This window comes from Rattus norvegicus, chromosome 3 (assembly GCF_021556685.1).
Source record: "Rattus norvegicus strain SHRSP/BbbUtx chromosome 3, alternate assembly SHRSP_T2T, whole genome shotgun sequence".
Taxonomy (NCBI): domain Eukaryota; kingdom Metazoa; phylum Chordata; class Mammalia; order Rodentia; family Muridae; genus Rattus; species Rattus norvegicus.
Genome location: NC_141536.1, coordinates 162,090,785 through 162,108,456, shown reverse-complemented (window position 1 = coordinate 162,108,456; position 17,672 = coordinate 162,090,785). Strand labels below are relative to the sequence as shown.

The 17,672-nt window shown below is 49.9% G+C and overlaps 1 protein-coding gene and 1 pseudogene across 2 annotated transcripts; both read right to left on the bottom strand.

The window, feature by feature from the left end:
* Window positions 1-1,067: 1,067 nt before the first annotated feature.
* Window positions 1,068-7,902, bottom strand: Cimip1 (ciliary microtubule inner protein 1). Of its 2 annotated transcripts, none has more exons than XM_087654505.1 (4): window positions 7,746-7,902; window positions 4,079-4,160; window positions 2,091-2,192; window positions 1,068-1,375 (listed from the first exon to the last, which is right to left on the bottom strand). In XM_087654505.1, the coding sequence occupies exons 2-4, from the start codon at window positions 4,085-4,087 to the stop codon at window positions 1,220-1,222; spliced, it is 267 nt and encodes an 88-aa protein (XP_087510631.1). In that variant the 5' UTR covers window positions 4,088-4,160; window positions 7,746-7,902; the 3' UTR covers window positions 1,068-1,219. The 2 variants fall into 2 exon arrangements, with proteins under 2 accessions (XP_087510631.1, NP_001103012.1); NM_001109542.1 differs by having other exon boundaries at window positions 1,069-1,375; window positions 7,783-7,900.
* A 991-nt stretch (window positions 7,903-8,893) lies between these two features.
* On the bottom strand, window positions 8,894-8,991 carry Rnu6-1162 (RNA, U6 small nuclear 1162; annotated as a pseudogene).
* Between the last annotated feature and the right edge of the window lie 8,681 nt (window positions 8,992-17,672).

The following is a 17,672-nucleotide window of genomic DNA, read 5'->3' as shown; positions in this document are numbered from 1 at the left end:
AACTCCACAAAACCCGATTTGGGGAGACCAGAAGCAGCTCCCACAGTGCCCCTAAGCTCTGCCTGGTATGGTTTTGAGGGCACAGTTTACGACATACTGTCACCTGATATTTTTCCTCTTTGCTCACCAGGGGACCCCTCTCCTGCCTGGAGGACCAGGTGCAAAGATGCAGAATTGGGCAGGGGGAGGGAGAAAGAAGAAGTTGCCAGCTGAGGGACAGGGGTCCACAGGGTGTGAACGGCCAGGACGTTGGACGAGGGAGGTGTGCTCAGGAAACTCAGGGAGGGACTTTGGGAAATCCACTTGGTGGCCCTGACCTGGTTTCTGCCCTGGAAGCTGTGGACTTGGAGCCCTTGAAACGTCTCAACTAGGAGCCTCAAGCTATCTCGTTCCTCCTGAAGAGCAGCCAGGTGTCTGGACACAGCAATCTTTCTGTCAAGAGTGGGGTGGGAGAGGTTTTCACAGGAGTTTCCTGGGCACTGAGCATAGGGTTGAGAGTTGTTTGTTTGTTTTAACTTTTTGAGAGCCGGTCAGTCATACTGGGTTTCCCAGGCTTCTCAGCTCACTCCGCACCCCAGGTCATCTTTAAATCTGTGATCCTGTCACCTCAGGGCTCTTGAGCGAGTGTCTGTGATGACAGGCCTTTACCACTGTGGCTGATGCGGGACGGGTGCTTTCAAGTACTTCCTTCCTTTTTTTTTTTCTTTTCTTTTTTTTTTTTCCAGAGCTGGGGACCGAACCCAGGGCCTTGCGCTTGCTAGGCAAGCGCTCTACCACTGAGCTAAATCCCCAAGCCCAAGTACTTCCGTTTTTGAGACAACATGCCACACCGCTCAGGCTAGCTTCAAACTCGATGTGCCAAGGGTACCCTCAAATGCCTTTCGTCTCCCTCCATGCTCCGTGTGCCGTGACTACAGATGTCTAATAATCCCAGCTTCTGAGGTGAGCTTTGCGCCTGTTGTGCAAGCCCCAGCCACAGGCAAGTGTGCCTGGAGTTAAGTCGCCGTTGCTTCTCGAAGCCACGGCTAGGAATTCCCGCAGAAGCAACACACGTACAAACAAGCAAATAAACCAGGGTATCTGTTTTACTTTACGTTAGCTGGCAATGCCAGAAGTGCCAACAAATGACAATGCCAAGGCAACCTGTTGTTCTTCAAAACATCAGGGATGCTCACCCAGGCACAGCACACAGCCTGCCCCAGGCAGACGCTGGTGGTGCTCAGTGCACGCCTTGCTTAGGCCAGCGCAGGTCTCGGGCGTAAGCCCCTTTGCAGCTGCGAATCTCTGTGTACTTCTCCAAGCAGTACAGGGGCAGACCAGATCGCCACCCGATGAAGCCCTGGGTGGTCTTTGGGACTGGAGGCGATGGGAGAATCTGAACAAGAAATGCAACGAGTTAGTCAGAGGGAAGGCTCCTTCCTGCCTGTGTGCCAAAAGGAGGATCTCATACAAGAATCTCATTGTAGGACAAATGCCCACACATGCCACAGGAGTGCCTACGGTGCCAGTGAGGCCTAGCATGGAGAAGTAAAACAAGCCAGTATCAAGCAGTTATGATGAAAATAACCACTCTCCCACCAGCCAGTTTGAGGTCCATGCATGTATGTATATGTGTGTGCGCGTGTGTGTGCATATTTGTATGGAGATTGGTGTGCCTCTCTGTGTTTATATGTGCACATGCATAGTTGTATGTGCATGTTTATACATGCATGTGTTTTCGTGCATGTTTGTGTTTATATGTTCGTGTGTGTGTGTGCGTGTGTGCGCATATTTGTATGGAGATGGGTGTGCCTCTGTGTTTATATGTGCACATGCATAGTTGTATGTGCATGTTTATACATGCATGTGTTTGCATGCATGTTTGTGTTTATATGTTCATGTGTGTGTGTGTGTGTGTGTGTGTCTGTGTGCATGTGCATGGCCACATGTGGTTACAGGTGCCGTACCAGTGAGGCTCGCAGACTGCTTGTTGGTCTCCTGGTCTTCCCGGCATACCCATGTCCTCACCTCTGGCTGCCGGACTGACCACAGTTCGCAGTGGGACTTACTTTTCTCTTAGAAAATGGTGCAAACAAAAGTTTTTTTCGAACCTTGATGTATTTATCCAAGGGGCTCACTGGATGGACACGGAAGTGGCTGGGCAGCTCGACCTTGGGCTTTGGGGTATGTGGTTCCTCGTCACCCTCGAGCAGCTGAAACAGAACCCCAGAGACCAGAGCGTCAGGGCAAGGCTAGGTCATAGGCTGTCCGTTCACCCCAGAAGGCCACGTGTGACAGACTGTACCAGTGTGGCTTTAAGCATAGGTGCTGCTGGTCCTAGCACAAGCAGAGGGTGCTGGAAGTGGGAGCTGAGCTTCTGAGTTGGTCCCGAGTAGCCCTCGGGGAGGTCCTCTTACTAGACTTGCAGCCCAGGAATCAATATTCCCACCATAGGGCCGGAGAAGACTTCCCTGGTCAAAAATTCAAGCTAAAACATGTCCATGACAGTCCCAAGCCCAGGCTTTCTAACCAGAGAGGAACGCCCCACGCTCTGGGATAATTTAAAGCCATTTAAAACTCCCTGGAAACCAAATTTAATTACACGCGAGGAATATTAATATCAGATCACTTGCGAACAGTACATTATTAAGGCCCTTACTTTATGCATCGGATTTCAAACCGTATAACTGTCTAAGAATTTTAAAAACCTCATTACGAATGGCATAATTTCAAAGCCGTGCCTTGGGTGAGCTGCGGGCGGGGCTCCCACTGCTGTGAAGTTCAGTGCTTTGAGCTATGTGGTTCTGGTCACAGTTTCTCTCCATCTGGTGTCTGGCTAGAGGTAGTTAGTTATGTCACAAACAGGCAACCCCTGGAAGCCCTGTAGCTATTCTGTCTCCATTAGTGTTCTTTATAAATAGGACTTGCTCATTCTAGAAGTGGGCTTGGTGGGAACACTGGGACAACTGGAAAGTGTTACCCCTGAGTTGTCTCTTTGCCCAGGTTCCTACCATCCCCTAGTTGTGACACTTGCCCCTTCTGATTTTGTCATCTGTCCAGCCCCTTGTAGACACCTGGACGTGTGAGCCAACCTTCAGGGAACACCTGGGAGGGAAGACACTGTCTCAGTTACTCCTTCCAGGTCCCGATACCTCTAGGCCTGCAGAGAGGTCCACCATACCTTGGTTCCACCTCCGCCCTCAGTCAGCTGGCACCTCACATTGGTGTCCCCTTTGCTAGCCTTGTGGCCAGTCATTGTTCTTTGTACTCAGTGGCTTTTTTATTAAAGATGGCTGTGCATCTGCCTATTGTGCAAGGCCCTGGGCTGGTTCGGAGGATGTGCCTGACACACACTTCACACCTCAAGAGTGCTCTGCCACTTCTCAGAGGACGGGACCTCTGGATTTAGGGGAGCAGAAACAAAGCTACTTAATCAGTGTGAGCATGTGTGTGTGTGTGCCCCCACGTGAATGATCACTGTGTGTGTATTCACATGTGCATCCATGTGTGCGAATATGCTTGTGTGCATGTGGGTGTGCATGTGCTCATGTGTGCACTGTGTGTGTCCATGTGTGCACGTGCCTATGTGTGTGTGTGTGTGCAAGTGTGCTTGTGTGCATGTGGGTGTGCATGTGGTCATGTGTGCACTGTGTGTATGTGTGTCCATGTGTGCACGTGCTTGTGTATGTGTGTGTGTGCAAGTGTGCTTGTGTGCATGTGGTCATGTGTGCACTGTGTGTATGTGTGGCCATGTGTGCACATGCCTCTGTGTGTGTGTGTGTGCAAGTGTGCTTGTGTGCATGTGGGTGTGCATGTGGTCATTGTGTGCACTGTGTGTATGTGTGTCCATGTGTGCTCGTGCCTCTGTGTGTGTGTGTGTGTGTGCGTGTGTGTGTGTGTGCGCATGCGACTGCACTTGCAGATGCCAGAAGAGGACATCTGTGTTCTGTTGCATGGCTCTCACCCACAAAGTCATCTCCTCAGCTTCTCTCAGTTCATGCTTGCCGATTGTCTGATGTGGGTCATTTATTTCCTGACATGACTAGGTTACAACCTGGACATGGGAGGGGAGGTGGCTCCTGATGAACTTCTCAATTACCTCTTTCATGGAGGTTGTTAAATATCCCCACTTCGACGGCCAGTTTTGCCGGGCTTCACTTTCGGCCTTCAGACGGTATTTCCTGAGACAGAGAAACAGTTAGTGGGAGGCGGTGCCCTCAGAAAGGCCCCGTGTAAACTCCCGGGAGCACAGAGAACCGCTTGCCTGTATGTCCTGCACACTGACTGGCTATCGGGTCTGCAGGGGGTGTGGATGGGGCTGGAGCAAAAGAGTTTAACGCCCTTGACCGAGCCTCTCTTAACATACGAGGAGGCCCTGGCCAAAGCGAGAGAGGAGGGCAGTAGTGGGAAGAGACGGTACAGAGGGTGGTGGTGTGGGGGATCAGGTGGGACTGGGGTTGGCTCTAGAGGGACGTCTGAACGTGAGCTCTCTTGTTCTGCATCTGGGAGAGGAAGGGTACCATGAGGCAGAGGAGTACTCATGGGATGGGGCCAGGAATTTAAAAAGACACTCGGCCCTGGAGTCCTGCAAGTGTAAACTCACAAGTGTGAACTTCTTTAGGGGTCCCTGGATGCTCTACCCACCAATTCCACTGGGGAGCAGAGCTGAGGGGCAGCTGTAAGGTGATGGGTGGGGTTCTGTAAACTGAAGTTCAGCTTGATCCCTCGACCGCCTATTTGGGAATCAGAATCTGCGCCCCTCCCCCACCTCTGCAGAGCTGGTCTCCGAGCTTAGAAAATAGTCAAATAGTCTGTCTGTCTGTCTGTCTGTCTGTCTGTCTCTCTCTGTGCGTGTGTGTGTGTGTGTGTGAGCGCGCGCGCTACGTGTGTGTTTTCCCATGTGCCGCTCTGTGTGAAGGTCAGAGGTCAACCTTAGGTGTTGCCTTAGTTACGGTTTCTATTTCTGTGTTGGAACACCATAACCAAAAATCAAGTTGGGGAGAAGAGGGTTTATTTGGTGTACACTTCCACATCACTGTTCACTGTGGAAGGAAGTCAGGACAGGAATCAAACAGGGCAGGAACCTGGAGGCAGGAGCTGATGCAGAGGCCTTGAGAGGCATTGTTTACTGGCTTGCCCAGCCTCCTTTCTTATAGAACCCAGGACCACCACACCAGGGCACCACCCATAATGGGCTGGGCCTTCACTGTCAATCACGAATTAAGAATTGTAGGTTTGTCCGCAGCCGGATCTTACTCAGGCCTTTTCTCAGTTGAGGCTCCCTCCTTTCCAGAGACACAAACGTGTGTCAGGTTGACATAAAACTAGCCAGCACATCTGTCATTCTTCAGAAGGCACCTTGTCTTGGAGATAGGATCTCTCGGGAGGACCTGGGCTCACTGGTCAGACTACAGTGGCTGACCAGAAAGTTCCAGGGACTTCTCTGTTTCCTCCCAAGCCCCGGGATTGTAAGTGCTCACACACACCAGGCTTTCTACACGGGCTCTAGAGTCAAACTCGGGTCTTCCTCCTTGTGTGCGAACGCTTTCCAGGCTGAGTCCTCTCCCAGCCCTAGAGTCTGTTTCTATGTATGCCCGTGCATGCTCTGTGTCTGAGTGTGTGCACGTGTGTGCAAGCCGGAAGACTAGACAGCTCAACTTTCCCGGTTTAAACTCGGCCATCAGCTCTCGCTGTGAACAAATGCCAGTTTGATCCGGTCCCAGGGTCTAATTCTCATAGAGATGAAGCCAACATGAGCTCAAACAGGAGGCACAAGAGGGGCCGTGAAATTCCCCATGGCCATATCAAAAAGGAAGTAAAAATAGCCAGATGACATCAATTTTCACGATGCCCTTTTTGGTGTGAATCTTTGAAGTTTGTCAGTTTTTCATGTCCAGCTAACCCAAGGTTTGACCACGCTCACTCCCAGTGTTCAGGAACCATGTTGGGTCCTGGAAATCAGAGTCTGGAGACTCAAGAGAGCCAGCTGATAGAGGAGGAGGGGCCTTTTGATTTGGGTCTTGAAGGATACGTAGGAGTTTGTCTGGTGTAGTGGGGAAGAAAGGATACTGTTTCCTCTTGGTGGGGTTCATGGGTGGTAACAAACACTTAAAACATTGAGATTGTGAAGTCTGTGGGAAATAACACTTTTCCACTTATGAGGATCATACACACTTTCCCATAAAGCAGACCTAATGTGGCAATCCCAATATAAAGCCAGCTAACTCCTCATCTATCTGTCTCCACCCTCAGCCACCCACAGAGGTGTTAAAAAAGATGACTAAAGTCACAGAGATGGTTACTAGGGAGCTCAAGTGACAAGGTAAGCCAGGAGCCTGTCATCCCACATATCAGTTGGCTGCAGCAGGAGGGTGGTGAGTTCAAGGCCCGCATGAGCTGTTGGGGAGTGTGTTTAGGCCAGCCTGGGTGTCTCAAGATTAAAAGCAAGATAAAGAAAGCTGGGGTGAAGTTCAGAGTCAGAGAACCTTCCCTGCATTCTTGAGGCTCCAGATTCATGTCCAGTGCTGACCGAGGGAGGGAGAGGAGCAGGGAGGGAGAGGAGCAGGGAGGGAGAGGAGCAGGGAGGGAGAGGAGCAGGGAGGGAGGGAGAGAAGGAAGGAGGCAGAGGAGGAGGGAGGGAGAGGAGGGAGGGAGGGAGAGGAGGGAGGTAGGGAGAGGAGGAGGGAGGGAGAGGAGGAGGGAGAGGAGGAGGGAGGGAGAGGAGGAGGGAGGGAGAGAAGGAGGGAAGGGAGAGAAGGAGGGAGGCAGAGGAGGATGGAGGGAGAGAAGGAGGGAGAGGGGGGGAGGGAGGGAGAGGAGGGAGGGAGAGGAGGGAGGGAGGGAGAGAAGGAGGGAGGGAGAGGAGGAGGGAGAGAAGAGAAGGAGAGGAGGGAGAGAGAGGAGGAAGGAGGGAGAGGAGGATGGAGAGGAGGAGGGAAGGAGGGGAGGGAGAGAGAGGAGGAAGGAGGGAGAGGAGGATGGAGAGGAGGAAGGAGGGAGAGGACGGAGGGAGGGGAGGGAGGGACGGAGAGGAGGAAGGAGGGAGGGGAGGGAGGGAGGGAGAGGAGGAAGGAGGGAGGGGAGGGAGGGAGGGAGAGGAGGAAGGAGGGAGGGGAGGGAGGGAGAGGAGGAAGGAGGGAGGGGAGGGAGGGACAAATGTTTCTTGCATCTAAGGTTTAAATTCGACTTCCTATAGTGGTTAAAATGCCAAACAATGGAATGCTATTTAGCACTCAAAAATATCCATTATGCCTGATGGAGATACGTTTTTCAAGGAACGGATTTTTTTGTTGTTGCTGTTGTTTGAGACAGGTCTCACTGTGTACGCTACTCTGGCCTTGAACTCAGAGATCCACCTGCTTCTGCAGCTCCACACTGCCGTGGTGCTGCGTAGTTTTTGTGCCATGGCTTACTGGGATTCTGCAAACCCAAACCTGTGTGCTACTGCTCTAGACTGCCCTAGACTGCCCTAGGCTTGCGGCACCACATGCAGCCCTGGATCTTTTCAAATTAAATTTTCTTCTCGGTTAAAAGAATCAGGGAAAACCAAGAAAGAGCAAACCGTCTCTCCTTTGAGGTTGTCAAAAATTAGTGTTTTAAATTTTTTTCTTCTTTTAAATTCCCTATTAGAAGGGAAGGGTGGTAAGATTGAGGTACCCCTGTGTCCCTAACGTTGACCCCGATTATCCTTAGAGCCTTCCTGTTACTCCCAGCGGTGGACTGTCTTCTGGTCTTGGTGGGGAAACTGAGGCCACCATGATGTGTACCTGGCAGGTGAGAAGGGCCCAGCCCAGCGGGCCTTACCAGATCTCGTCCTGGGCCACAAGGTTCATGCGCTCTGCGGCGGTGGTACTGAGCGGTTTCTGCGCCATGGATCCCGGAGTCTCCGCAAACCCAAACCCGTGTGCTCCTACCCTCGACTCTGCGTCCTCAAGTGTAGTCCCGTTGCTGGGAGACTGGTTGCCAGGTAACACATGTCACGGAAGCGGAAGCACTGCCCACCTACAAGGAAAGAGGGTCCCTGGAGCTTGGCCCTGGCCTTTGCCCTCTGAGCGCCCAGTGGTCATCCTGTCACGTGTTCCATTGAGAGACCTCAAGGCTTAGCACCAAGATCCCCACTCCTCTCTCCATAATGGGAATTGCTCGCAGGCTCCACCTCTGACCTACATCCCCAGCCCTCAGTCCTTCCTTCCTTCCTTCCTTCCTTCCTTCCTTCCTTCCTTCCTTCCTTCCTTCTTCCTTCCTTCCTTTCTTTTTTAATTATTTAAAAATTTGACACAGGAACCCCCGAAGTTGCTCAGTCTGGCTTTGAACTCACTCTGTAACCCAGGCAGACCTATGCTTCGAGTCGCTCCTCTCTCAGCGCCCTGAGTCGTAGGTTGGCTTGTTCCTTTTCAAAACTTAAACATAAACACGGAGGTTAGAGTACTCATCTGCCAGGTGCAGAACCTCAAGAGCACAGAGCTTGGTGATATCTATTAGAGAGACACCCTCCTGTCTAGACCCTGGACATCACCAAGCAGCAGGTCAGCCCCCTCCAGTGGTTACAGAAAACGCTGCCCTCTGCCCCGCCCCCACTTCCTGGCAGAGCTTGGCTAGGCCTGGGTCAGATCTTATAGAGAGGCTGACCCATTTAGCAGGCTTCTCTTGCCTGCTGAAGCCTGTGGGAGGTCCACTCATGTTGCTTAGAGTTTTCTCCTGTGCTTTTCCACTGCTGCATAGTATTCCATGCCTGCTTGAGGACAGAGTTGGTCTGTTAATGACCTGGACTGCACAATAAGCTGAGAACGGGCCACCATCAGGTGTTCTTGCCCTGGGTGGGTAGGTCCTCAGGTGGGTGGGGATCTTCTAGAAGGGTGGCCACGGGGCAGGGAGATTTCACACAACCATGAGGACCTGAGTTCAATTCCCAGAGCCATATAAAATGCTGTGCACGAATTTTTATGTCATCCTTGCGCCGGGGCCATGCTAATAATCTCTTTGTCGTTCTGATTTGGAGTCCCCAATGGAGGAGTTAGAGAAAGGTCTGAGGTAGTTGAGGGGCGGTCAACCCCATAGGAAGAACAACAATAACAACCATCCAGACACCCCAGAGCTCCCAGGGACTAAACCACCATCCGAAGAGTACACATGGAAGGACCCATTGCTCCAGTCGCATATGTAGCAGAGGCTGGACCTTGTCAGGCATCAACGGGAGGAGAGGCTCTTGGTCCTGAGAAGACTCGATGCCCCAGTGTAGGGGAACATCAGGGCGGAGAGGTAGAAGACAGTGGGGGGGAAGCACCCTCATAGAAGCAGGGGGAGATAGCAGGTTTCTGGAGGGGAAACCAGGAAAGGGGATAGCATTTGAAATGTAAATAAAAATATTCAATAAAAATGGAGAGGGGGGAGAGAGAGCATGGTGGCACACTCCTTCAGTCCCAGTGTTGGGAAGATGGAGACAGGAGATATTCTAGATTTCCCCAGATAGCTACATTCGAAAGTTCCAGGTCACTTCAGAGACTTTGCCTCATAACACAAGGTGGGCGGTGCCTGATGAATGACTTCTGAGGTTGACCTCTGACCTCTGCACACACATAAACTGCACCCCCATCCCTGCCTACACCTACCCCCCTCTCCTACAGGAGGGTGCTCTGGGCAGATCTCTCTGAGGAGAGGACCTTTGGATCAAAGCATTTTCTGTGCAGGGCAAGGAACGGTGGGTGCAAAGGCCTTGCGTGCAGGGCGCCCTGCGGAGCGTCCAGAACTTCAGAGCACCGTGGTCACGTGGACAGGCTTGGGGCATCTTACATGGGCTCAGCTCACGGCCCCACTTTTCATCACTGAGACCCACATCTCTGAAAGGGAGAAGGCAGGTTAACTGTTTCCTCGCCTCTGTGACAAATACCCTCTCTGAAGGGGGGCTTGACTTTACAGTCCATCACAGCAGCGAAGTTATGGCGGCAGACACGTGAGACGGCTGCTCACACAGCTGTAGTCAGGAAGCCGGGGAGATGAATGCTGGTACCCAGCTTGCTGTCTCCATCTGTTCAGTCCAGACTTTGAGCTGTGGGGTAACGCCTCCTAGAGTTAGGCTAAATCTTCTCCTCTCAGGCTACGCCAGGCAGCTGAACCTACAAAACTAGGTGCCCTTCAATGCTGACTGGGGAAGGAATTCAACCACCAAACAGTGCGTGGATTGCCCTGGATAGGATCACCTTGGGGACTTTCTGTAGGGTTGTGTACACCCAAGGCCCCCACTAGGGAACTACCCTTCCTTGGACACCAGTCACTCTATCTTGGCTAGGTTTAGTGTTAGGAGCCCCAAGGAGGAATTGCCTAGATCAAATTGTGCTATGGCCATGGCTAAGGGGGACTGTTGTCTTAGTCAGGGTTCCTATTCCTGCACAAACATGATGGCCAAGAAACAAGTTGGGGAGGAAAGGGTTTATTCAGCTTACACTTCCACATTGCTGTTCATCACCAAAGGAAGTCAGGACTGGAACTCACACAGGGCAGGAAGCAGGAGCTGATGCAGAGGCCATGGAGGGATGCTGCTTACTGGCTTGCTTCCCCTGGCTTGCTCAGCTTGCTCTCTTATAGAATTCAGGACCACCAGCCCAGGGATGGCACCACCCACAATGGGCTGGGGGTCCTCCCACCTTGGTCACTATTTGAGAAAATGCCTTACAGCTGAGTCTCATGGAGGCATTTCCTCAACAGAAGTTCCTGTCTCTGTGATAACTCCAGCTTGTGTCAAGTTGACACAAAACCAGCCAGTACAGTTGTCTTGATTGCTAACAATGTAGAAGCCCAGCCCACAAATCCCGGGCTATAGTGAGCAAGCTAAACTTGAGCCAGCTAGTGTGCCCACTGCATTTCTCTGACTGTGAAGGGTGCTCCTTGCCAGGCGCAGGGCGCCAATGCTGAGTCCCCGAGTCCCTGCTCTGACTCCTTGGGTAACAGACTGTGATCTGAAATGTGAGCGGAAGTAAACGCTTCCCCCACTCCTATGTAGCTTTCGGTCACCATCTCTGTCACAGCAACAGAAAGGAACCTAGGGGCCTACAACACCCTCTCACCAGCAAAATGGTCAGACTGAATGCCATCAAAACATGGGACCCGGGGTGCACACGAGCCCATGCTGTCCCCAGCACCCATCACCTGTGAATTATTGCTCCGAAGAAACCTGTTTCCCTGCAAATCCCATTTCACACACACCGTTACCTCCTATCCTGTCTACCCAGGAATGTCAGAAATGACTGTTTTGGGGGCATGCATGGTGGGTGGATGTGAACCCCCACATACCAAGTCCCACTGTCCTTGTGAGCTGAGGTGTCCTTTCTGTTTCCTATCCCCTCCTTCACCCAACCCCGGCTCCAAGTTTGAATCCCTTTCCCTCTGTTATTTGAAACAAAAATTTTCCCGGCCTCTGACAGACAGTTTTCTTATCTAACAAAGTTTTTCTGGTTGTTCATTGTTTTGTTTTGTTTTTCTTGGCAAACGTTCTTCTGAGTAAATTCCAAACATGGAGAGAGAGAGAGAGAGAGAGAGAGAGAGAGAGAGAGAGAGAGAGAGAGAGAGAGAGAGAGAGAAGACAGGATTGCTACGCTTTCTGGCCACACATGGGAAACTGAGAAAATATTTACAGCTTGTAGGTTCACCATGTTCCGTGTATTAATATTTTTTGGCCTTTTTTCAGTTCTCTGGGACAGTTCTTTTTTAATTTTCACTTTTTTTTCATTTTTTTCTGTTGCTTCATAAAAACATTCTGACGACAGGAGCCAACTGCTTCTTTTTTCAGTTTTTAAGCTTAAACGCTTTTCTTTTTTATTGGATGAGGGTTTTCCCCCCTTTATTTCTTTAACCAAAGGGTACTTTGTGGAGGAGCGGGCTCTGCTCACAGAGCGCCCTGGTTGCCGGCATGACTTTTCCCACAACGTGGGTGATTATTACCTGTACAACAAAGGCCTGTGGGCTTGGGTTGAAAACACGGTTTGCTTTGTACATCTAAGGGCTTGAGTGCTAAAGGAGCAGAGACCTTGTCTTGGCTGCATTCAGACTTCTGCTCCTCATACCCACAGCAACAGTTAACATGGTTCTAGGGCCTTATGGAGGAAGGAATGACTGCTTGACCCCATGGGTCCCTAGAAACTCCCTCACAGGTTCTTCCCAAATGGCCTTATTACCCCTCTCTGCATCCATTAGCCCCCACGACCCGCCCTCCCACCCATGCTTCCGCCTTGCCTCAGGCAGGCTCAGGGCAAGTAACTGTTTCCTCCTCTCTTCGGAGCTTCCCTCCCACCTGCTTCATTCAGCCCCTCAGATGGGGAAAAGCCTGAGTCCCTGCAGGAGTAGTGAGCTGAGTCAGGAAGAGGCTTGGACTCAACTGTGAAGGGCCCAGCCTTGGCCATCTAAGGTGATAGACGCTGCCGGCCCCAGCTTCCTGACAGACAGCCATTCCACCAGCCACGTATCCGGGAGGAGTCTCTGATGGAAACACCCACACTCTGAAGGCCAGTGCCCAGCACTGATCTCGGGTGCACATTCTTTGCTTGCTCACCGCTTTCATAAAGCACCTAGCAAAGGCGACTTAGGGATGACAGGGCGTGATTTGGCTCAGTGATGGTACAGAGTGCCATGGTGGAGAGGTGCTGGCGGCAGCAACGGGAGGCAGCTGATGGCCTTGTGTCCGGTCAGAAAGCAGAGGCATGGGGTTGGGGTGGGGGGAGCTTGTGCTCAGCTCCATGTCTTGTCTCCTTCTTCTCTTTGTACACATTCATTGATTTGTGATGAGTGAGAGTTGTGTGAACGTGTCTCTGTGTGAGGGTGTGTTGAAAGATCCCCGAAGGGAGACCCTTACTCAAGTCTCGGGAAATCACGGACCCCAGACACAGAGAGACCATTTTGGATGTAATATGCAAAGGCGAGGTTTATTACAGAGATCTGTTACAGAGATCTCCGGGCCGACACATATCCCAAGCAGAAGACAGAGGTGTCGACCCAGACCGTAAGAAGATCTCTCATTTTATAGGCTAACACAAGCAGGGGAGGGTACAAGTTTATGGGACTTTCCAGATCACATGACTTTAGTAAACCAATCAAGTAAGTTTCGTTTTCCTAGTTTAAGTCGAGTTACAAGAAATGAGTAGGGGAGGGGGAGTACAGCGGAGGAAGCACATGCACAGCGCTCATCAGGAATGACAGCAATTTTTCTAACAGTTAGGCTTCTGATCCTACTATAGGCCATTAACTTTCTTTCATTCCCCACTTCTTCTACTGGCTAGTTCTAATCATAGAACTAAATTTTAGTACCTTTATAATATTGGTTTTCTTGCCCTCCTAAAGCATGACACTGTTGGCGTAACATCAAAATCTAAACAGTACCCACTCTTTCTCTAATGAAGGTAACTAGTTAACACACATGGACCTATAATCAGAAGCAGAAGCAAAACTAAGAAGGGTCCCATAAGGGAAGATATCAGAGTAGTCATCCGAGGAGATCTACTAAACCAGCTCTTGAACCATCCCTGATGCGCTTCTCTGTCTCTGTTTTTTGTTTAACCTTTTTCTAAGTTTACTCATTCATTACTCCTGAATGGTCTACATAGAAGCAACATTCTTTTCTTTAGTAGCACACAGACCTCCTTTTAAGGAATATCAGGTCTAATTAATCTTCTTTTATTCTGAAGGACTATCTCTGAGAGGGGGGTTAGGGATTCTTGGAGGTCAGCTAAAAAGTCTTTTTAATTCTTTTTATATCTAAGTCAATGGCAGTTCTGAATTCACCATAAGCCTTGTGTTGCAGGGCAACAGATGTCCTTGTAGCTGACCTTGCAGTACCTAAACTCTTTAGTATCAGGATTCCAATCTGGAAACTATCAGAACCTACACACAAGGGTCATGACTGTCTTTTAGAACTTCTAAACTTATACAGGTTGTGATCCCTGAGGTACAGTCCCAAGAAGTGTTAGGAGTACTAACATATGCAATGTTACATCATTTGCAATAAAAATCAAGCCTATCCCCACACCTATCTCGATGGAACCCAGGGCAAACATGAAATTCTTGTTTCTAAAGCACACTCCTCAAGTGAGCATTATAACAAACTCCCAGTCATGTCTCTGATGTATCCACTTATCTTATGTGCAAGTCTAGGGAGCTTTTGCAAGATCTGAGTGTCCCTCTAGGTCCCAGCTCTCAGCTCCAACTTCTAGTACGGGGCTGGTGAGGGCTGAGACTTGATGGCTGTCAGGGTGGTCAGCAGCACCAGGTATGGTCCTTTCCAGTGAGGCTCGAGTGTCTGGGCTCTGTGTCGTTGTATGTAGCTGGAGTCTCCGACCTGGAACTGGTGAGATGTCTCGGGGGTCCCCGGGGCATAGGCTATTGTCAGCTGTGACCAGACTTCTTTCTGTATCACCTGTAGGTCTTTTAGCCTGGCATACAAATCATTATTACTATGACATGTTGGTTCAGTAACATCTAATACAGTCAGAGGAGCTGAGGACCCCTATAAGATCTCAAAGTGGGTAAGGCTGAATCTGGAAGGGATATTTCTTGCTCTGAAGAGAGCAAGAGGGAAGGAGTGCCACCCAGTCTGCGCCAGTCTCCATGGTCAATTTGGTCAGGGTCTCTTTTAGAGTTTTATTTATTTACTCTACCTGTCCTGAACTTTGAGGTCTGTAAATACAATGTAATTTCTAATCGACCTCTAAATACTTGGCCACACCCTGGCTTACCTTGGCAATGAAAGTAGGGCCGTTGTCTGACCAGATTACCTTGGGCAATCCAAATCAGGGGAAGATATCTTCCAGTATCTTCTGGATGACTACTGAGGCCGTCTCTTGCTCGGTGAGGAAAGTTTCTATCTATTCCTGGAAAGGTATCTACAAGGATTAGGAGATACTTGTGACCATATTTTCTCAGTGAAGTTCACTTTGACTTCTCGCTAAACTCTCTAGGTCTCTTTGCCCTGTTTGCTTGCTAAGCATTCACTTACAGACATACCTTATACTTTTTTTTAACTGCCTCTCTGGCTAAAAAGTCTATTACATATACCTTAAGTACTTGGACAAACTTCTTATCTCCTAAATGAGTCCATTTCTGTATTTGGCAAAGTGAATCTTCTGTTTGTTCTCTGGGAAATATAGTTTTCCCTCAAATGTGCAATTGTCTTTTTTTTTAAAGCAATTTGGGCCTTTTCTTCTGTTGTATATTCTAAGTGAGGCCATTCCTTAGTCCGATCCCAGTTCCCAGTGGCTGTCTCTTGCAGGCCTGTAACCAGGATAGGCTCCTGCATAGCATTTCTCGAGCCACTTGATCTGCTTTGTTACTGCCCCATGCCACTGAATCTCTTCCTTCCTGATGTCCTAGGCAATGAATACTCACAGTTGTTGGCTTCATCATGGCATCCAAGAGATGGCAAAGACATCTGTGGCGCTGATGTGCTGGGGGGTTGAGGTTCAGCCATCCCAGATGACATTGTGTTGTCCATCACGGCAGCACCCACTTATCTCTGACCTTCTTGAAGAGAACTGTTCCCGTCTGTGGACAAGGTAGCCTCGGCTTTCAGCAGGGGTTGATCAGTCAGTCACAGAGGTCTTTCCTCCACCCATGGGCTTCTGCCAGTGCTTGACACTTGTGCTGTGGTGGCTCCAGGCCAGGATTGGGCAGCAAGGTGACCAGATTGCCCCCAACCAGTGAAGAATCTAGTCCATGGCAGCTGACCAGTGGTCCCATCCTCTGGGACATTTTATTCAAAGGCAAAACATCAGCCATTCTACCACAGTTTTAAGTCCTGGATTGAGTGATAATTGTTAGTGCCCAGCTGGCAGGAATGGTATGTTCCAGGCAGAACGGCACTAAGCCACACATCTTTCAGCATCAGGTACTGGTGCGCTGAGACAAGTTTTAAGCTTTACATACACAGTCTGCAGATATGCATACACATGGCCTCACCCACCATTTCAGCCCACACAAGCCATTTTGGAGAGCAAATTTCTCATGAGCAAGGGATGGGACAGTCAGGGATGACCATGAACTAGTGGGTTACCCGGCCCACGCCAAGGTTCACTGTTCTTCGGGTAGTCCATAAGTATTGTTTGTTGCCAGTAGCCTCCTGTACTCAAGGTCTTTTGTTGGACACTAGTTCATTTGGGCATAGGAGCACAGAGAGTTAGGCCCCCCGTATTCACAAAACAACTGGGCAGGCTTCCCTTCTATCTTTGCACATAGCCAGCACTCTAGGACCAAGAGGCTTGCCTTTGGGGCCACTGGAGAGGCCCCTCTTGTTCTTCCTGGGGCAGTCCCTGACCCACTGTCCTTTTTCTTTGCATTAGGCACACCGATCTTTAGTCAGGAATTCTCTTCTGTTGCCAGGTACTGTCTTCCTAGGTTCCCTAACTACTGTGGCCAGTATATGTTCCTCTCTTGTCTTTTATCTCTCTTTAGCTCTCTAGCTTCTTCTTCTTTTTGTCTCTTTTCTTCCCTAGCTTCCTGCTCTTTTTACCTTCTTTTCTCTTTCTCTTTCTCAGTCTCTCTGTTATATCTTCTGCATCTTCCTCTACAGCTACTAGATGCTGTCCACTTATGTGCACACTTCAACTTTACTTTCTCTGCAACTTACACTAACTCTCAGCAACTTAGTTTAACCCCTCAAGTTTCTTCATATCTTTTCCTTACCTTAGCCAAATTGGTGGGGTGTTTTCCAGCCCCTCGGAGACCCACCAATGGAGTCTGGCGGTAGACCTGGCGCTCCCTACCTTCAGGCATATTGAAGTCAACAGGCAGAAGTGAGGGCTTTCCATCCATGTCTGCAACACTTTTTCTGGCCTCTAGTAGGATTCTGTATTTCCCGTAACAGCTACTAACAAGTATCTCAAGTGGGATGGCGAGAAAACAAGAAGAGAGTCCAGAAGATAGAGGTTCACCGAAAAGGACAAAAGCATTTAGTCACACCGAAAGACAATAAAAAGATTAACAGACAAAAAAACAGAAGTGCGCACAAAAACAAAAAAGACAAAAACAAAAACAAACGGCCTTTGTGAGATAGGGGGGAGGATAAGGCAGGGGGAGGGGAGTTTGCCACTTCCGAGGCTCCTCAATCTCGGGATAGATCTGAGGTGCGGAGGGGACTTCGGAGGAGGCACCTCAGGCCATGCCTTCTCTGGTTCTAATTCTGGTTCAGATTTCCTCAGAGTCAGGGCTCGGAAGCCTGACTTAGGCGGGATCCAGGGTTGGACCCAAGAAGGAGGGTCCTGAGCTACATCTTGTCACACAACAATGTATGGCTGCTGGTTCGGATGGGAACCTGGCTCCTTCTGGACAATGATGTTCTTAACAGCATAGATGATGTCTAAGCTGAAAGTCCCTATCAGGGGCCATCTTGCCCCGAATGTTGGCCACTCAGAAGAACAGTAAGTCTGCCACTTCCCTCTCTTCACTTCAACAGAATGATTACAGGCCCTAGTCTTAACTTCAGTCCAATGGTCAAGAGTCAGTGAAAGGGGGGTTGTCACAGTCTGTCCCATTTTGTCCACAAAGTACAACAAACACCCAACACAAAAGACAAGCAAAACAACAAGAGAAACAAGAATACCTAGCACTAGTTGCCCTCTGCGACTACTCCACAAGAGACCAAAAGCCAGTTTGCTCGGCAGGGTCCTCTTAGATTCTAGTCTTAGAAGTCTAACTTCCTCTCCATGAACCTGAAAGAA